This window comes from Volvox carteri (assembly GCF_000143455.1).
Source record: "Volvox carteri f. nagariensis unplaced genomic scaffold VOLCAscaffold_85, whole genome shotgun sequence".
NCBI lineage: Eukaryota > Viridiplantae > Chlorophyta > Chlorophyceae > Chlamydomonadales > Volvocaceae > Volvox > Volvox carteri.
In genome coordinates, this window is record NW_003307628.1 from 263,522 (window position 1) to 281,336 (window position 17,815).

At 58.7% G+C, this 17,815-nt stretch overlaps 3 protein-coding genes across 3 annotated transcripts; 2 read left to right on the forward strand and 1 right to left on the reverse strand.

Annotated features, from left to right (window-relative positions):
* Nucleotides 1–213: 213 nt before the first annotated feature.
* Nucleotides 214–1,468, forward strand: VOLCADRAFT_69046 (uncharacterized protein; the record flags this gene model as incomplete). Its single annotated transcript, XM_002958044.1, has 4 exons — nt 214–423; nt 488–546; nt 617–869; nt 1,346–1,468. The coding sequence occupies 4 exons, from the start codon at nt 214–216 to the stop codon at nt 1,466–1,468; spliced, it is 645 nt and encodes a 214-aa protein (XP_002958090.1).
* Nucleotides 1,469–2,213: 745 nt separating this feature from the next.
* On the reverse strand, nt 2,214–9,542 carry VOLCADRAFT_99300 (uncharacterized protein; the record flags this gene model as incomplete). The annotated part of the gene is made up of 6 exons (XM_002958071.1): nt 2,214–2,795; nt 3,462–5,997; nt 6,310–6,778; nt 7,457–7,898; nt 8,022–8,147; nt 9,453–9,542. 6 exons carry the CDS (start codon nt 9,540–9,542, stop codon nt 2,214–2,216), a joined length of 4,245 nt encoding a protein of 1,414 aa, XP_002958117.1.
* Nucleotides 9,543–10,047: 505 nt separating this feature from the next.
* On the forward strand, nt 10,048–17,713 carry cax1 (Ca2+/H+ antiporter, cation antiporter, membrane protein; the record flags this gene model as incomplete). Its single annotated transcript, XM_002958045.1, has 11 exons — nt 10,048–10,141; nt 10,680–10,887; nt 11,276–11,481; nt 12,023–12,104; nt 12,643–12,793; nt 13,471–13,539; nt 13,839–13,850; nt 16,247–16,377; nt 16,707–16,842; nt 17,361–17,492; nt 17,678–17,713. The coding sequence occupies 11 exons, from the start codon at nt 10,048–10,050 to the stop codon at nt 17,711–17,713; spliced, it is 1,257 nt and encodes a 418-aa protein (XP_002958091.1).
* Between the last annotated feature and the right edge of the window lie 102 nt (nt 17,714–17,815).

Genomic DNA, 17,815 nt, shown 5'->3' on the forward strand with positions numbered 1-17,815 from the left:
CTATGTACGACGTGTCATGGGCAACCGCACACTTTTCCGTCATACATTAATGGCAGGGATAATTTGCTGTGTTTCAGCACAGAAATGTCTTTGTTCACAGTGCAGCCCCTTACGCCCCAGGCCCTTGGCCTTGCTTGCAGTCGCGTGCCGTCAGCCCGACGCTTACGAACGGCCATCCGCCTCGCTGCGGTGCCTTCCGATGGTTTCAAGTACATGCAATTGGATCTGCCACCTCCACTTAATAGCAATATTCGCAATGCGGCCTTCATTAAGAGCAGCACGCGAGTCGCCGACTGTCCACCAGACAAGTTGCCCGAATTTGCACTGATAGGCAGGTCGAATGTTGGAAAGTCTTCCCTTATTAACTCCCTTACAAGGAATGACAAACTGGCCAAGGTTTCCAAAGAGCCTGGTAAGCACCATGTAGCGGCTGCGACAGACCGCTACCAGCTAAACGCGTGTATGGCGTTCTGCAGGCATGACCAAGCTCATAAACCACTATCTCATTAACGACTCGTGGTATCTCGTGGATTTGCCTGGATATGGGTGCGTTGCCATGGCAAGGTAGGATGACTTCACGGAAGGGATGTCCACAAGCCCAATTTGGCGCATGCAGGTTTGCCAAAGCGGGAAAGTCAAGTAAGGAAGAGTGGCTCAAGTTCACTAAGGACTACTTCATCGAGCGCGAGAACCTGGTCAGCGTGTTGCTGCTTGTTGACTCCAGCGTACCACCCCAGGAGGTGGACAAAGACTGTGCAAACTGGCTGGCCGAGTGCGAGGTGCCCTTCTGCATAGTTTTCACCAAAATTGATAACCGCAAGCGGGATATGCCTCCAAACGCGCAGAACATACGGGCTTTTAAGCAGCTGGTGAGTTGAACTTTGTCTTGTTCCTATGCTCAATATGTCCCACATATAGATTTGCATTGCACTTGCAAGGAGCGGAAGAGCTAGAATATTAAGCATGCCTGAACATGTCCTGCCGGGAGTTCGGTATCGTGTATCGTATATGTTACTTGTTGTTCTGACCGCTGGCCGGCTCATGTGTTCCCCCCAAATGGGTTCCATCAGGGCCCGCGCATAGGAACAATTTGAAGTCTGAGATAACCTGAAGTAGACCACTCCCGTAAAATCTGTGCACTGCGTTGCCGTATGAGACATTTCGCCGTATATAACATGCCTCGTGCCATGCAGGCCCACTCTGCAAAAGCTTGTATTCTGCTTTGCCTCAATCTGATCTGGTTTCTGGCAATCAGCCTTGACGTTGGAAATAGGCGACCACCATCACAACCCATAGCCTAATTCTGAAGCTCGCCCATCCCTTCCCTTTGGCGCCGCGGATGCAGATGGCGGAGGAGTGGGAGGAACTGCCGCGATGCTTCGAGACCAGCTCACGCACCGGGGCGGGCCGCTCGGATCTATTGGGCTATGTGGCTTCCCTGCGCGAGCTGCACGTGCGCAGTACATGAGACCTGACATTCATGGGACGTGAGGGGGCGGCTACTGCCGCCGGCTCTGCGTTTTGGGACTATTACTTTCCCTAAGGCTTTAAGGCTTTTGGAAAGGAACAGATTTTTGACACCCAGGCGTGTTGTTGGGGCAGAGTCCAGGCGAAAGAGCAGCCAATAAATAAATAACAAGGAAAAGGAAATGAAACAAACGCGCGCCTGCGCCTCCCTACTCCCTCCGCACCACACGCCGTTTCTGCGAGACGGCACAGCTTGCCTTGCCAGGACTCTTGGCATGTATGTATACATGTATCTAAATGCGGTTAGCACAGGATAATCGTTCACGAACGAAACCTCTGTAACACGGTCATTCATGACGGGGACCACAGCAATACGGTATTCCGTCACCTGCTGCTTTCACCTTTGCAATGGGTGAGGACGAACGTCCTGGTGAGGAAGCCTCAGTCCGCCGCAGTCCTGTCCAGGGAAGGAGCCATAGCCATAAACGCCAGCAGAACCGCGGAGCAGCATGCCCCACACTTATTACTGCTAGTAACTTCACGAACTGATACGCACGAAAACATGTACGCATAATCGCCTATCGAGCAGTAATCCTCGAATCCGGCAACACACATCCGGCAACATGACATCTCAAATGGAGAAGCAGCAGCAGCAGCGAAACCGGGAGTAGCTGTGCTGCTCAGCCAAACACAGAACGGAAAGGGGCCCTCACACCTTCACCCGTCCGCCCCTGCCGCAGCCCCCTCTACCATGCCAGCCAGGACCCGCTCACATCACCCCCTAGCGCAAGGGCCACATCGCCGCTTCCCTCCGCCTCCGTCTCTATCTCCCCCGGGCCCTCCTCCAGCCGCCGCAGCGCAGCCATCAGATTCTCCGCCGCCGCAGCCGGCAGCTCGTACGCCGGATAGCACCCCAGCGCCTCTAACAGCCAGCAAAGCTCCAGAGCGGTGAAGGCGCCGCGCTTCTTATACGCAGCCCGAACCAGCTGGTCCACAACGCCCCCCGGCTCCGCCTCCGAAACCAGATCAGGACATAGCCGCACCAGCGACATGAGCACCACAGGAAAGCAGGCGGGGCTGAGAGCGAGAGCTCCGGTACAGAGTCGCTGCAGCGCCGCTGCCAGCCAGGCCTCCGGCGGACGGAAACCAAGACGAGCAAGGGCCCGCAGCATGAGGGCTATCTGGTCGGAACTGGCTGCGGGCCCAGAAGCAGCAGCAGCAGCTCTACCGGCGGCGGTGGCGGCGGCGGCGCCCCCTACCGGCGCTAACGGCTGGGGCTCTGGCACTGCAGGGCCCTCCAGTAGATGTAACGTATGCAAAAAGAAAGACTGTGTGTGTTGGGGGGTGCGGAGAGGGTGTTCGGATTGGGGCCGGGACAGAGGTTAAAGGGGGTGAGGTACGGCGTATCTGGTGGGTCGAGGGGAGAATCAGATGATGGCGCGAGAATGAAAGGGTTCCACTACCGACCTACATCCCAAGCACTGGGTTGCTGCTGCTGCTGCTACTGGAGTCCAATGCCATGGCGCAACCTAGGACCAGGACTAGCACCAGGACCAGGACCGTGGCCAGGTGACCGCGGGGGGGAAGGGGAAGGGGAGGAGGGTGATACTGGTGACCACCGGTGGTGGCGTGAGGGCATGGAACACGTGGGCTGGTGCTACTGCTTCCGGCGGAGGTGGCTTCGGCTTCGGGCTCAACGGGGTGCAACGGGTGGGTAACGCCGCGCCGGTCCAATTGCGGTGGCCACGGTTCCAACACGTTGTGTTCCTTCCACCGGTGCCACAGACCTGACACACATGGCGTCTTCCCACCCCCACAGTACTTCAGCTCCCTGCCGCATTCCCTCCTCAGCTCTTGTCGCCCCCACCCGCGCTGCCGCCAAATGCGTGCTCGAGTCCGCTTGGACCACTTAAGCCCTCGACCCGAAACAGATGCCCACGCCACCGCCCACGCCACCACCGCCCACACCACCACCGCCCACACCACCCAGCTACCTGTATCCAGTCCTGGGACGTCTGCACATCCGCCGCAGCAATGAAGTGCAGCAGCCGCGTTGCGGAGGCCCCATCCAACTCCTCAAGGCGCCCCAACGCCGCCCGAATCAGTGCCTCCAACCATTCCTCCGACGGCCGGCTGCGCAGCAACAACGACGAATGAGCCACCAGGCTCAGCGCCTCGCCGTCTAGACGTGGAAGCACCGGCAGCAGCGCCGCCTGGTACGCTGCCTGCCACCCGGCGTCCGGCTGCAAACCCATCTGCGCCAAGCACCAGCCAACGCGAGCCAACGCGCCCGCGCTGACCTGGCTTCCGATACTGGCGCCGGCGGCGGCGGCGCTGCCATCGTGCGCTTCAGAGCGCTCAGCGGCGGCCCGGCTGCCTGCTGCGGCGGCGAAGGCCTCCAGCCACTCGCCGATAAAGCGCCAGGAGGGCAGAGCACGGAAAGCCACGCAGTGCCACAGCAGCGCCACCAACTCGTCCCCAGCTAGCCCTGCCATCAGCCCCGCACCGCCCGACATCTCCACTTCCAACACCGCCGCCAGCTGGGCCGGGTGCGGCCGCACGCGCGCCGCCGCCAGCACCTGCAGCACCATAAGCCGCTGCGGCATCGTCATGCCGCCGCTGCCCTCCAGCTGCTGCTGCAGCAACGGCGGAGGCGGCGCCATCGTCGCCGTTGCCGCCAGCATCAGCCGCGGCAGGAGGTGCTCGTGGATAGCTGCCGCCAGGCCCTCGTTGGGCTTGAAGCTACGGCGCCCGCATAAGAGGAGGTGCAGGGCCTGCAGCAGCGTCAGCAAGGGAGCGGAGGCAAGCTGCGACTCCAGTGCCAGAGAGAAACCTAGCAGTAGCAGCGACGGTGGGCTGTAGTCCAGCTGGTCGTAGCAGCGCAACAGCCGGAGAACCTCCTCCGGCTGTAGCGCCTCCGCATGTGGCAATAGCGCAGACGAGTGGTCGGCTAGCCAGGTAGTAGTGGCAGCGGTGGCGGCAGCAGAGCCGCCGGTACGGCCGAGCACTGCGCCAGCGGCGCACAGCGCCGGCAACAACACTCCTAGCTCCGTCGCGGTCAACTCCTGGAGTCGCTTCGGCGCCAAGTGCTGTAGCAGCGCCGGGGGGGCAGCGCCGCCTCCGCCGGTGCTGCTGCTGCTGCTACTGCCGTCGGCGCCCAGCTGCAGGCCCTGCTGAACCGCAAACTGCACCACCGCGACCGCCTCACTACCGGAAAGGCGCTGCAGGCGGGCGGGCGGCTGAATGGCCGCGGCGATCAGGCCGCTGGCGACCTCAGCGGGTCGTACTGCATAGCCTCGCTCCGTGCATGCCGTCATCAGCTGCACCAGCTGGGGGGGGCTGAGGGCCAAGGGCCGCCGCGTCACAGCATCCACCCAGTTCCCAAACTGCCGGTTATTTAGTCGGTAGCCCAGGCGCCTTTGCGCGACACCGCATTCGTGCAGAGCCCGAATGTACGAGGCGGATAACTCGGCGCCGAGGACAGGCTGCTGCTCATGTCCCGCTGCCGCCGCCGCCGCTGCCGCTACAGCGGCAGGGGTAGCGGCGGCTGCGCCGTCCCTGGTCGCGTCCGACGGCAGTTGCTTTTTATCGTCCAACGGCAACGGCGATTGTGTCTTAAAGGCCAGCGTCACAAGCTGCTCCAGAAGGTGAGGTGGCGGCGTGTAGCCAGTCTCCACACACGCCGCCAGCACCAGTGCCACATGCACGCACGTCACTCCGCTGCGCGAGGTGGCCACGAGCAACCTGGCCGCCGCCGCTAGCAGCTGCGACGGCAGCCCTGCCGGCTGTACGGCCCGCGCTGCCGCGACCAGCGCCGCCACATGCTCCGCGGTCAGCCCCGGCGCACTGCACTCCGCCGCCGAACTGAGCTCCGCTGCGCTGGCTGCAGCGGTCACCGTCGCCGTACGACCGGCGGCAGCGACCTCTGCTCGATGAGCCGCCGCCAGCAGCAACGTTAGATCCGCGACCGCGCGGCGTGCTGCGGTATTGGTGTCCGTCGAGTCGCTATCTCCGCGTCCGTCATCACCGACGCTGCCCAGCGCTGCCAGCGGGCCTCCTGCAGCGGGCACCCTCTCACCGCCAGCCTGCCTTAGGAGCACTCGGAGATGTCCTAGGGCGGCCGCCGGCCCACCGCCATTATCATGAGCCTCGTCGGATTCCTCGCCCCCACCGCTGCCTGGCAGCTCCTCCGCGGCCTTTTGTCCTCCTGTTCGTCCCCGTCCTAGGTCTTCGAGTCCTCCGAAACCAGTGCTTGGCTCCGTGCCTCGCGTCAGTCCGCCTCGCGTGTCCTCCAATGGTGGCACGGCCCGATGCGGCTCCTCCTTTCCTTGCTGTGCATAATTCCGATGTGGTGATGGGGACGGCTCCGAGGGCGGCGGGGCGACCGAAGCAGCGTTGGGCACCATCGCGTGTGCCGCTGCGGCTGCTGCTGCGTGTTCTCCCTGCTGGCTGCATGGACTGTTGCCGCCGGTCGAAGTAACCGCGTTGTTGCCACTGCTACTGATGAAGCTGCTAGTGCTGCTGCCACTGCTGCTGGTGGCAGTGGTGGTGGTGGTGGTTTGGCTGGCCTGTGTGTTTCCACCTGACCCCGATGTACCGGTGCCTTGGTGCTCTGTGAAGGTGCTGCTACTGCTGCTGCTACTGCTGCTACTGCTACTGCTACTGCTGCTGCTACTGCTACTGCTGCTGCTTTCATGGCGGCCAATGCCAGTGCTGTTGGAGACAGTGGTGCTGGCGGCGGAGGTGACGACACTACCGCCACTGCTACAGCCAGCAGCGGGTCCCACTCGGCCGCTCAGCGCCTGCCGCTGCCGCTGCCGCCCATCATCGGCCTCAACGCACAACTGCATCAGCTCCTCCGTCGCCTCGTATACCTGCCGGAGATCCGCCAACATCGCCGCCGCACCGTCGGCGTACGCACCCACCAGCGCCGCTGCGCTGCCTTGACCCAATTCGCCGCTTCCGCTTCCGCCGCCACCAACCCTCCCCGCTGCTACCTCCCCCTCCACCGCCGCCATCTCCAGCCGCAGACGGTCCTGTACCGCACACAGCCAGTCGTACTTTGGCATCAGCCGCAGCCCCACCATCAGGTGCACCGCCTCCGCCAGGTCACCAATCGCCATTTCCCCCGGAGGGGCCCCCTGGAGCGCCGCCTCTACCTCATCTCTCCAAGTTGGGTCCCCAGCCACCTCCGCCTCCGCCGACCAGTCTCCGGAAGAAGACCCCCGCCAGGCTTTCCAAGCCACATGCAACGCTTCATGGAACTTCAGGCTCGCCGCCTCCCCAACAACGGGAGATGCTGCGCCAGCAGCTGCTGGAGCGACAACAGCAGCAACAGCAACAGCTTCGGATACGGATAGACCGCCATTACGTGGCTCAGCGATGCTGAGTTGAATTGGTGTGGGACAAGCGGGCTGTTCGGGGTCGGCGGTGGAGGCGCGCAGCCCATCGGGACTCAGTCGAGGCGGGAATGTGTCGGCGGTGTTAGGGTGCGCTGCGGTCGCGACAGAGGCGGAGGAGGACGTGGCAGTGGCAGCGGCAGTAGCGGCGGCGGCGACGGCGACGGCGGTGGCGGCCGGGCCCTTCGCTGTGTTGCCGCCGATGTTCGCAGGGGTTGAACCCGAGATGCTGCCCGATGGCGGTGCCTGGTGCTGTTGGGATAGAGTTGCAACTGGGTCAGATGAATGAGTGTGGGGCGTACGGGAGGACGCGGCGGCATCCAGACCCGCATCTCCCGACCGCTGCCGTCGTTGTTGCCGCTCTTGAATCTGTCGTTGCTGCTGGTGAGGTTGTTGTTGCTGCTGCTGCCGCCGTAATTGCTGCCGTGGTTGCTGTTGCTGGACTTGCTGCCTTTGCAGCCCCTGCTGCTGAGAAGGCCCCGGCGTAGAGGGCTGCGACTCCGCAACGGGCTTCCCGGGCGGCTTCACTCGCCTCTGACCCCTCCCAGCTGCCCGCTGCTGCTGCTGCTGAGTGGATTGCCTCATTGCACCTGACACCTGGCCATCTCCCATTCCCATTCCCGTTGCAGCGCCGCCTCCCTGACCGCCGGCTTCCTGCCCCAGGCCCCGGCTTCCGCTGGTATTACCTCCGCCTGCGGTCCCGCCTGGCGCGCTAGCTGGCGCATCTGGTGGCGCATCTGGTGGCCCCCGGGACTGGGTGCTCAAGGAGGGTGGAGGATGGGGTGTGGCATGAGTGGGAGCAGTGCTACTGGCGACCTGGTGGTGGTGGAGGTGCTGCTGGTGCTGCTGGTGAGGGGCCTCTGAGGACAGCAGGTCCAGGTCCAGGCCCAGCTGTAATGCGGCTCGCTCCGTGTGCACTCGGAGGGCTGGCGGCAGGTTTTGCTGCTGGGGCCTCCGCAGGCGGCGCAGCAGCTGCGTGGCAAGTTGCCTCGCGGCGTCCCTCTCGCCGGGGGAAAGAGGGGTTGTTGCCGCCTGTGTGGGTGTTTTGCGGGGAAGGGTTTAAGGACGGAGTTGTGGAGGAGGAGTTGGGCGCTAAGGGGAAGCCTGGCGACTTCCTTCCTAGGGTTGGGGACTGCAGACCAGTGGGTCGCTCACCAGGGTGCCGAGCTGCATGATAGTAGCAACGGAGTGGGCAGTGGTGAAGTAACCTTGCGCCTGTCCGTGCTGCTGAACTTCACGCAGCTCCCGCACTGTGCGCGCCCGCGGGATGGCCTCAAGGAGCTGCGTTGCGGCGGCCATTCCCACAGGGAGCGGGGGCGCGACGGAAGCTGGTAGTGTCGGCGGCTGCTGAGGCGGCGGCACGGGGCCGCTGGCCACGGCCGCTGTCGCGACCCATCGACCGACCTGCAGAACATAAATTTTATTAAATCCTAGCTCATCATTATTATATGAAGTTTTCGGAAGCATGGAATTAGCCCTACCCATGGCAGCCTCGTCCGCGCTGCTTTCCATCCCGCTTTTTGGACATTGCATTCGCAAGATAGAGAATAACAAGCCCCACGAAGATTGACACAGGTTGTCATTTGCAACCAGCCTTTCGGATGAGTAACGAACGTCAGTTAGTTTGGCAAACTGTCTCAAAAGTAGGGAAGTGACATGTGCATAAGCATATAAATAACGAAATATTACAACAACTGTGGATTGTATCGTTATTGCTTTATGCAGTAAGGGCTGATGAGAAATGTCCCATCATGGCGCCGGCATTTTCACGTACTTCGGCATCACAAATGCTAAATGTCTTTGTTGCTAACTACCTTGCCAGTCCATATGCAGCCGCTTCTCTATACGCAAATATTTGTAATCGCAAATTAGGAGTGCATACAGGCACGTGCATGAATACCTAAAAGATACTGGACGTTAGGAAAAGAATCTAAGCTTCGGTTTGCCGGGTTAAGAATATTTATCTTGAAGCATCATACCTCATAATTTGCCGACCTGTAGGTAGGGGCGTGGTAAAACAACGTTTGCCGTGCGTATGCAGAGAGCTTGCTCGTCACGTTAGTTTGGAGTATCGGAAATGTCAGCACAGAGGAGGAATGCCATTACAGTAGTAAAGGCCGAAACCCGCCAACGTCTTGCGGAGCTCGACGAGGCAGAGTTTGATGAGGCGTTCCTCACAAATCGTAAGCATATCGGCGTTTGAAATCTCTCCTATATAACAGCAGTCCGGTACTAAGACCGATCATGACCATCTAATGGGAATATTGCTGAGTATATCTGGTTGCAGAGGTTGGCCTTGCTGACGGAGCAGGACAGTTCGCCCGGGCTTCAGCGGCTTCGATAGGGCGTGGCCGTGCATCGGCGACAGGAGTGGACAGAACGTTATCCCGAGTTTCAGTACTCTCGGCTGCGCCCAAATGGTTCGTACGAGACTACCTCGCGACAAAGGAGATAATATTGTCCAGCTGGTTTAACTTACTACTGATCTGTGTTCCCCTGGGCTGGGCCTCAGCAGTCCTTGATTGGGGCGCCATTCCAACCTTTACCCTGGTGAGGAATTCACATTTTTACCAGCAAAATGTGTACCTGTACCCTGTATCTTAAGTTCCAGTTGGGCGACCAGCATTTCAGATTTAATCTTTGCGACAGCTCGCTCACGGACAAAGCGGGCTTCATTTTTCAGCAAGCAACCCCAAGACACGGAAAAATTTGCACATGATTTGCAACGTCACGGCGATTAAACCGCTTTCCTTGCCGGGTGCCGCAGAACTTCCTATCTCTCATTCCCCTCGCCCTTATCCTCGGCGACATCACAGAAGTAAGTACGATACGCAGTCAGGTTAGTGATGAAGAATTTCATTTTGGTGTCGGCAACTCTCTGTCGGCATCACGCGGCCACGCAAGAGCCTGAACGTTTCCGTTATGTCTTGTCCATTGTCTGAATTCGCGCACGACAGTACCGCCTGACCGACCCCCGGGTCACAACGCACCAGCGAACGGACCCCAGTGTGGAGCTAACGCAATGCGAAACCTAGGGCCCTTCACTGCGAAGGCATATAAAAAGTGCTATGGGTCTACAGACGGCGCCAATCGTCTCCCGCCTCCGCAGGACCTAGCCGTGCGCTTCGGTGACGTGGCGGGCGGACTAATCAACGCGACATTCGGCAATGTGGTGGAAATTATGGTGTCGCTGTTCGCCCTTTTCAAGAACCTGTACACGGTGGTGGCGGCCTCGCTGCTGGGATCCATTTTGTCCAACCTCCTGCTCGTGCTGGGTGGGTGGGCTGCTACAGGGTCAGGCGGGCCTTTACCATGCAGTTTTTCGCGGTTAGGGCCCCATGCCCCGCCCCATGTGTGTAACAGAACCTCTGGGCCGAAGCTGCGATCTGTGTGGCTCGACAGCTGGCGGCGGGTTTCAACCAGAGGTGGTGTGGGTTGCGTTGCGGCTTTTGCAGATGCGGTTCTTGTTGCTGTTCTTGCGCAGGTGTATACGCTCTCGCGTCACCCCTAGCCTGCAAGGCTACCGGTCCATAGCTAGCAGCCTGCATCATCAGCTGCGTCTTGAAGTGAATCCATTATACTCGATGCTATACACCATCGATGCAATGTTGGTTATGATGGGACCCACACAAGGGCAGGGGGCTCATCCACCCGCCGCGGAAAACGGTGAAAGCCTTTCTGCTCCCCCCCCCTAGCCCAACCCCCTACTGATCTTCTTGGTCCTGGCTCTCTGACGTGTTATGTTTGGCTCCCGCATTTCCATTATTCCGACGTTTATGTATGTATGTATGTCGCTCCTTTGCACGTGTCCAGGCTGCAGCTTCTTCCTCGGCGGCTTGTTCCACAGCGTCCAGACCTTCAACGCCGTCAGCAATCGAGCCTGCTCCTCGCTGCTGATGCTGGCCTGCATCGGCATTTGCATCCCCTCCGCAGCCTCCATGATCCTGGTGGAGGATCCCACCCTGAGGGAGGACTGGACCCTGGATGTGTCCCGGGGAACAGCGGTCGTCATGCTCGTCTGGTGAGCAGCTCCCTGTTGCATATTGCCAGCACATCGCCGACCTGCTTGGATGCATGCATGCAGATTGCTTGGCTGCGTGGGGGTCCGGGACTTCACTGCCATGCATGGGGGCCGAGGCCGAGCATGGAATTACATGTAATCTGTACGTGCGTGGATGCGGTGGACCGCGTGCGTCTGTAGTACAAGAAACCAACACTTTGTTTGCAAAATCGTGCGTTTCCTTACGTATGATCTCTGTAGGTATATATGTATGTATATATATATTGCGTATATATATACATACATACATACATACATACATACATACATACATACATATGTATACATACATACATACATATGTGTGCTGTGCTGTGCTGTGCACGTGTGTTTGGCGCCCCGCACGCAGCTACATGTGCTACCTGGTCTTCCAGCTCAAGACCCACACCGAGCTGTTCAAGGGCGACGACGACGACGCGGTCCCCATGCTGACCCTGGGCACCTCCATCGGCTTGCTCACCGCCATCACCGCGGTGGTGGCCGTGTGCTCCGAGTTCCTCACCGGCTCCATTGAGAAGGTCAGCGAGCGAACTCACCTCAGCCAGGCCTTCATAGGTGAGCGAGGGAGGGGGGAGCGGAGGGTGAGGGGGTGCGGAGTCCGGGAGTGTGAAATTGGGAGGGAGGGAGAGAGCTCGCGGCTGGGGTGTGTGGTTTGCCTGTTAGCTGCGTACACAGACTCGGCGTGGATCTCGTCTCTCCAGAACTTATTACAAGTTACACGAATGCGGGGTGTCCGTCAAAGCCCGGGGGCCATGGACTACATAAGTCCGCCGTATGAACGGAGTGTCGAAGGCGGTCTGGGTCCTGCCGACTTGACGACTCCTCGTCCAGTCACCCAACATCCGTAGAGACAGATCAGCCATCACCACCAATCCGGCGTTCGGAACTTGTTCCATCAACTAGACCTCAACACCCCACTTAGTAGCTAGCCGTGACTGATAATCACCAATCAAGTTCGGGGATTTGTCCAGGAATCGAACCCAGGATCTTTAATACTGAATGCAGTTGTGTCACCAGACCAGACCGCCGATGATTTCTTCGAGGCGAAGGGCTTCCATCGCCACTTGGCTGTTCGCGTTGCCACCTGGCCCCGCAGGTTTGATCATCCTGCCCATCGCTGGCAACGCCTGCGAGCACTTGACGGCATGTATTGTTGCGATGCGCAACAAGATGGACCTGTGAGTGGCGGCGCTGGGAAGAGTGGCGGAGGGGCCCCATCGGCCCATGGTTGTGCTTTGACGTGATGTGCTCCGATGCACGTATGCTGCGCCGTGTTGTGCTGTGATGGCCTATGCGTGAGTGTGCGTGTGTGCTTCGGTTGCTTGCGTGTGTTGACGGCCCCCGGTTGCCCGGGGAGCGCATTCCTGAGGCGCATATGCCAGGGTCGCCATACCTAAGCCTGTTTTGGCACTGGACATGGCACTGGACGGTGCTGGTCCTGCGTGCCGCCGTGTTCTGACAGGTTGCACAGCTTCTTCACTTATTCACCCCAAAAGGACCGAGTGGCGTCCAAAGTCTAGCAGCAGCAGCAGCTGCTGCAGTGGCATGAGGGTTCCGGACCCAGCAGCAGTCCAGGGGGATGAGCCGAGCTTTTAGGCAGAGGCCTGCGCGGCTTCCGGTGATGATGGCAGTGCCACCACCTGGCGTTCCCAACTTCCCTCTCCCGCCCTTGCCCTTGCCCTTGTCCGTGTCTCCCTCGTGGCCCCCCGTGTGCAGCTCCATGGGCGTGGCAGTGGGCTCCTCCATCCAGATCGCGCTGTTCGCTATACCTTTCAACGTGGTCGTGGGCTGGGCCACTGGCCACCCCTTCTCTCTGGCCTTCTCGCCGTTCGCGGCGTTGGTGCTGCTGGTGTGCGTGGTGCACGCGGTGAGCCACCCACCGCTGCGGCCGCGCGCCCAGATGCGTCCATGCTCCCATCCTTCCATCCATCCATCCACCCGCCCATCGGCGTACACATGCGTCTGACTGTTGGCAATTGGCGCCGTGCACGTAATTGATTTCGTCCACACACTGGCTTTGCCCTTGGCCCCCGCGTCCTCTTGTTCCAAGTCGGTGCAGGTAACCCGGGGTAAGGTAACCCGGGGGGCCCTGTTCGGTTCTCCAGGCAGAGCTCATGGCAGCGAGTGCACATCCAGGCCCGCGTGCGGCCCCTTCTCGTGTATGTGCCAGACACACACTGCACCGCAAAGCACCACATTTCATGGCGCGATCCCTTGGAACCCCTTTCGGATGGAAGGGGATCCCTCAAGCCGCCGCGCTCGTCGCGGTGCTGCCTTCTCTTGAACTGTACGCAGCACTGTTGCCCCATTGGTCCAGGGACGATGGTCCTGGCCAATGACTTGCAGAATGCTACACAATTTCATTCCTCATCGGAGCTATAACGCCACAACTCTACGACGCGTGGGCGCCACCTGTCTGTCGGACCACCTGTCTGCCACCCGAGTGCTCTATTTACACTGTTTGCCTAATATTTCCTACGTAGCTCACCTCTCTGCACACCTCCCTCCCTCCGTGCCGCTCCGCATCTGTCTGTGTCGCTACAGAACTTCGTCACCGCGGATGCCACCTCGCACTGGCTGCTGGGGGTGCAGCTGATCGCACTGTACTGTCTGGTCAGCGTGGCATACTTTTACCAGTGAAGTGGGCGACAGCACCACCAGCACCACCACCAGCACCACCAGCACCACCAGCACCACCACCAGCATCAGCACCAGCAGCAGGAGGAAAAGGTTTTATGCATGTGGTGGACGAGTGTGCGACTACAGTGTGCCGGCGACAGTGGCGGCGGGCGTAAAGTTTATATTGGGCGTGCAGTGACGTGCTTTCTTAGGGCGGTGACTACTACTAGACATCGGTTGGACATGGTTTGTTCCTGGCTCGCGCGTATTGTTTCTATGTCCTTGATCCGCAGTATATGTTCGAGGTGAGACGAAAGCTGCAGGAACAGCGCGCGGCGCTAATAAGCATGTGGAGGTGCAACAAGTGGGGCATGTGTCCTCCCTCAGCTGTCCGGACGTCGGCCCCCTCTAGCTGGCCAGCGTTGTATTGTTGGTGTGGTAGAGAAGTATCGTTAGGTTGTACGTCTGTGCGCTTTTCCTTAGCTGTTGGACGGTCGGTAGGTCATTAAAGTGGTGTCTCTGTGACCCGAGGGAATGCAATATGGTGCATTTAGCCTATTGGAGGTGGCTCTTGGCCTGACCGCTGGCAATATGGTCAAAAGTTCGTGCATCCACCTCCAAGCGGTCGCGGTCATGGGATGGAGCCGCGTTGCAGTAGCGCATGCACGAGTTGTGTGATTCCCGAGTGCAGCCCAAACAGGTTGCACGCGTCAAGCTGTCATGGTGATTCTCCGGACTCTTAAATTGGTTGTGGATACTATTTGGATGAGGAACTGCAGCTGCTAGATGGCTGAGTTCTGGATGCTTTGCAGGTATGCTGGAACATAGGCTATGTACGCGCCGACTTAGCGCCTGTGTGTACACTGCAAACACGGGGTATGTGCCCGGACGCGTGTGTGCCTAGACGCGTGCCGACGAGCGCCTTGAAGCCGAGGATCCCAAATCCTTGGCAGTATTAACTTCTTTCCCGTAGGGTGCGCTGAGTGTGAAGAGCCTCTGGCAGCTTAGCTGCCGTCTTGGTGGTGCGGCTTTTGCACGTCAATACGCATGTAATACGTTTCCGGAATGTTTTCCTCCTTGCTAGGTGAACTCGTTGCTTTGACTTTCCGCCTTGTTCTCCTCCTTTGTGATGCTCGAGTCTCTACCAGAATAGGAAGACGAACCGGGAAAGGTTATTACCGTATGGGTTGGATGCTTTTGCTAATCTTTGGGGTCGGCTGAGGCTGCGCTGATTTCCCTCGATTGGGACCTCCGGATGGGCTCTGGGGCTCCGAGACCCGGTGGTACGGGTGGCCGAAGGGCGTGTTGTTGCATGCGCACGGCTGCCTTCGACGGTTCCCAGCAAGGATAAGTACGTTGGGAGATTACTCTTATCCCCCGCGTCCTTTATCATGATTTGGATATGTCTTTTTCACTTGAAAGGAAAGGTGAGGGAATCCTGGTCTTTTGACGTTGGAGCTTCATGGCGGGCGGCAATCCATATCATCCTTCTTTCCTCAGGGCTGGCAGCGAAACATGCGATCATCTTTTGGTAATATCCATGAGCCGTTGAAGACCCTTCAAGACGCCTCCGAGTGATCCCGCATCTGGACAGTTGAGAGATGCAGGCGATGATAGATGGCTATAAGGAGGTTTGTGGTGGACTGGTAGTATGTCTAAGCTTCCGGGTGCATTTTCTCCTAGCCTGACCCAAGGAATTACTGGCTCGTGAGGGGTCTATGGTTACCAGGGTTAAAAGTGTACGTGGTATGGTTTTCCTCATATAGTGCTGACCGCATTCGTGCGGAGCTTGTAAAATTGTAAGGTAACCGGTTTGGGTCCATTGTAGCAGATATGTCTTGAAAACAACGATGCGGACTGCTGGGTTGGATGGGGCCAGGCGGGGATGGGAAGAGGGTGTCCGGCACGTTCCGTCGCTTTCCGTGATGCTGCATTTATAGGCTTCGCCGCATCGCCCGGCGGTACCCGCGAGTGCACCAGCAACTTGCATCAGGCACTTGGAACAGCTGGGAAATAAATCTGCGGTGTCCTTTCAGCCGAAGGCCCGCATTGAACAATGTAAAGGCTCATAGTTTATTCTACGTAGCGATGGACATCATCCCCCCCGTTGTTTTGTTACCGCGTGCTGTCGGGCTACGGGAAACCGTAACTGTACGACGGTAACATGTGTCGTGTCTTGAGCTGCAAACTGTCCAATAACGGCCAATATACTGCTCTATTGCAAGGAGCTCGGCTCTATAGGTATCGATAGCCCACAGCGCTCATTACTTTGTCACATCAGGTCGTTAACTTTCCACCTGGCATTTGGCGATACCTTTAGAAGAGATACTGGATACATTTTAATCGGATATCAACATAACTTATAGCCAAATGTCTTCGGCTTTTGGCCAGGCTGCAAATCTTTTGCCTGGAGTGAAAGGAGCGGACGGATTCATACAAACCCAGCAATTCCTTGACGTGTGTCGACAGGCCCTACCTGTTGTTGGTAAGAATAACAGGCAAACATCTGGTACGGTTGGAGTTACCCTCCATTGAGTTACATGGTACCCCACAGACAAGCTTGGCACAGCCTTCGGCCTCGTGAAGGCTGATATAGGAGGTAATATTGAGGTGCGATTTCCGGGCTCCCCCGAGGGGCATGCGGTGGTTGAGAGCACGTGTATTTCCCCCCCTACATTTGCGCCCATGGCCCTTTCTGCAGCGTCTGTCTCAGCGTGCAGCTAAAGATCCCGATCGATATGCCCGTTTGTTCACAATCGTAACGGATGAGGTGGTTGACAATACCCATAACGGGGGCTCTTCATGTACCAAGGGCCTGCTGTGGCTCAAACGGTGAGCACCTTTGTGTCCTTGGGTCATGGCGAGGGGATGAGGAGAGGTGTGCACCTGGCGACGGATCCTGTCGCGCCAGACATGGCGAGCTCCTTGAATGAAATGTCAACCATTCCTGTAATATCAGCTGGCGGGGTGCTCAACTCCAACCCAACCCACGTATCTCGAGTTGAATGTATACACGTAGTGGCACGATGACGGCACAACATGGGCAAAGAGCAGATATGCACCTCTTTCGATTTCCCACCATTGTTCACACTCACTGTCCTTGCCCTCGGCCTTGCGGCTCTTTCTCTTTCTTTGTTGGCGGGTGGTGCACCCAACCCCAGGGCGATGCAGTTCATCTGCGCTATCCTGCGGCGCCTCCACGATGACCCAACTGCACAACTGAGCACCATCGTGGCGGAGACCTACAGCCAGACGCTGATGCAGTACCACGGCTTCTTCACGTCCAGCGCTTTCTCGGTGTGTGGGGCAGGGCGGCGCTTTCGGGCCGACCATACCGAATCCAATCTTACATCCTGGCTATTGCTTCGGCTCACGTAACATACATATATAAGTCCCTCCTGTGCGGCACCCAAACCCATTGATGTGAATTCGGTCCCCGTGCGTATGTGGGTGCGTATGTGGGTGCACAACCGAAAGAGGGCCCGTACACCGGGACACCCCACATGGCACACATGCTGCTACTGAGCTGGTACCCATGTGGAAGGAATCGACCCTGGGAACTGACCTTTTTCCACACGGGTGCTTTGGAAGCCTCTTCCTATACAAGCTTTCCTAGGTGTGGGCGTCAGCCTCCGTATTGCATCCACGATGATATGACTCAGACGCTTTTTTATTTATAACTTAACTCGCCGCCATGGTCAAAAAGCACGCCTGTGGAGACTGCAAGGGAGCCTGGGCCCTTTATCCAGGAAGCTGATGCCCTGCTTGTTTCTCCGTAACCCCGGTCCCCACTCCTGGTGCGGCTGCTTGCGCAGCTGGCATTCAAGTTTGTTCCAAGCCGCGAGCAGTTCATGTCCAAGGTGGGTGAGGGCCCCGACGTCATGTCGGAGCTTAAGGCCTTCGTGGACGGCTTTTCGGAGATTCTGGCGGAGATTCATAAGTTCCTGGTAAGTGAATGAGTAGGCGAGTACAGCTGCCGGCGGGTACAGCTGCGAGGCTGTCACCGTCCGGCCCTAACTTAGGAGGGGGTTGCACCGTAGCGCAAGTAAATCCCGCCGACCGCTGTCACGATCTAATCGGCTTAGTGGTGGTTTGGTTGATCTTCGTGCTCATACTTTTGCGCGGAATGCAGGACGAGCAGGGCCTGGACGACCCTACCAAGGTGTAGCCGCACGCCAACCCACCGCTCACATCGGTGCATGGACCGCTCATTTATCGCCCAGAAGTTGGAGTGTGCCAGGGGAATTACGGCGCTATATGTTTGCCTACT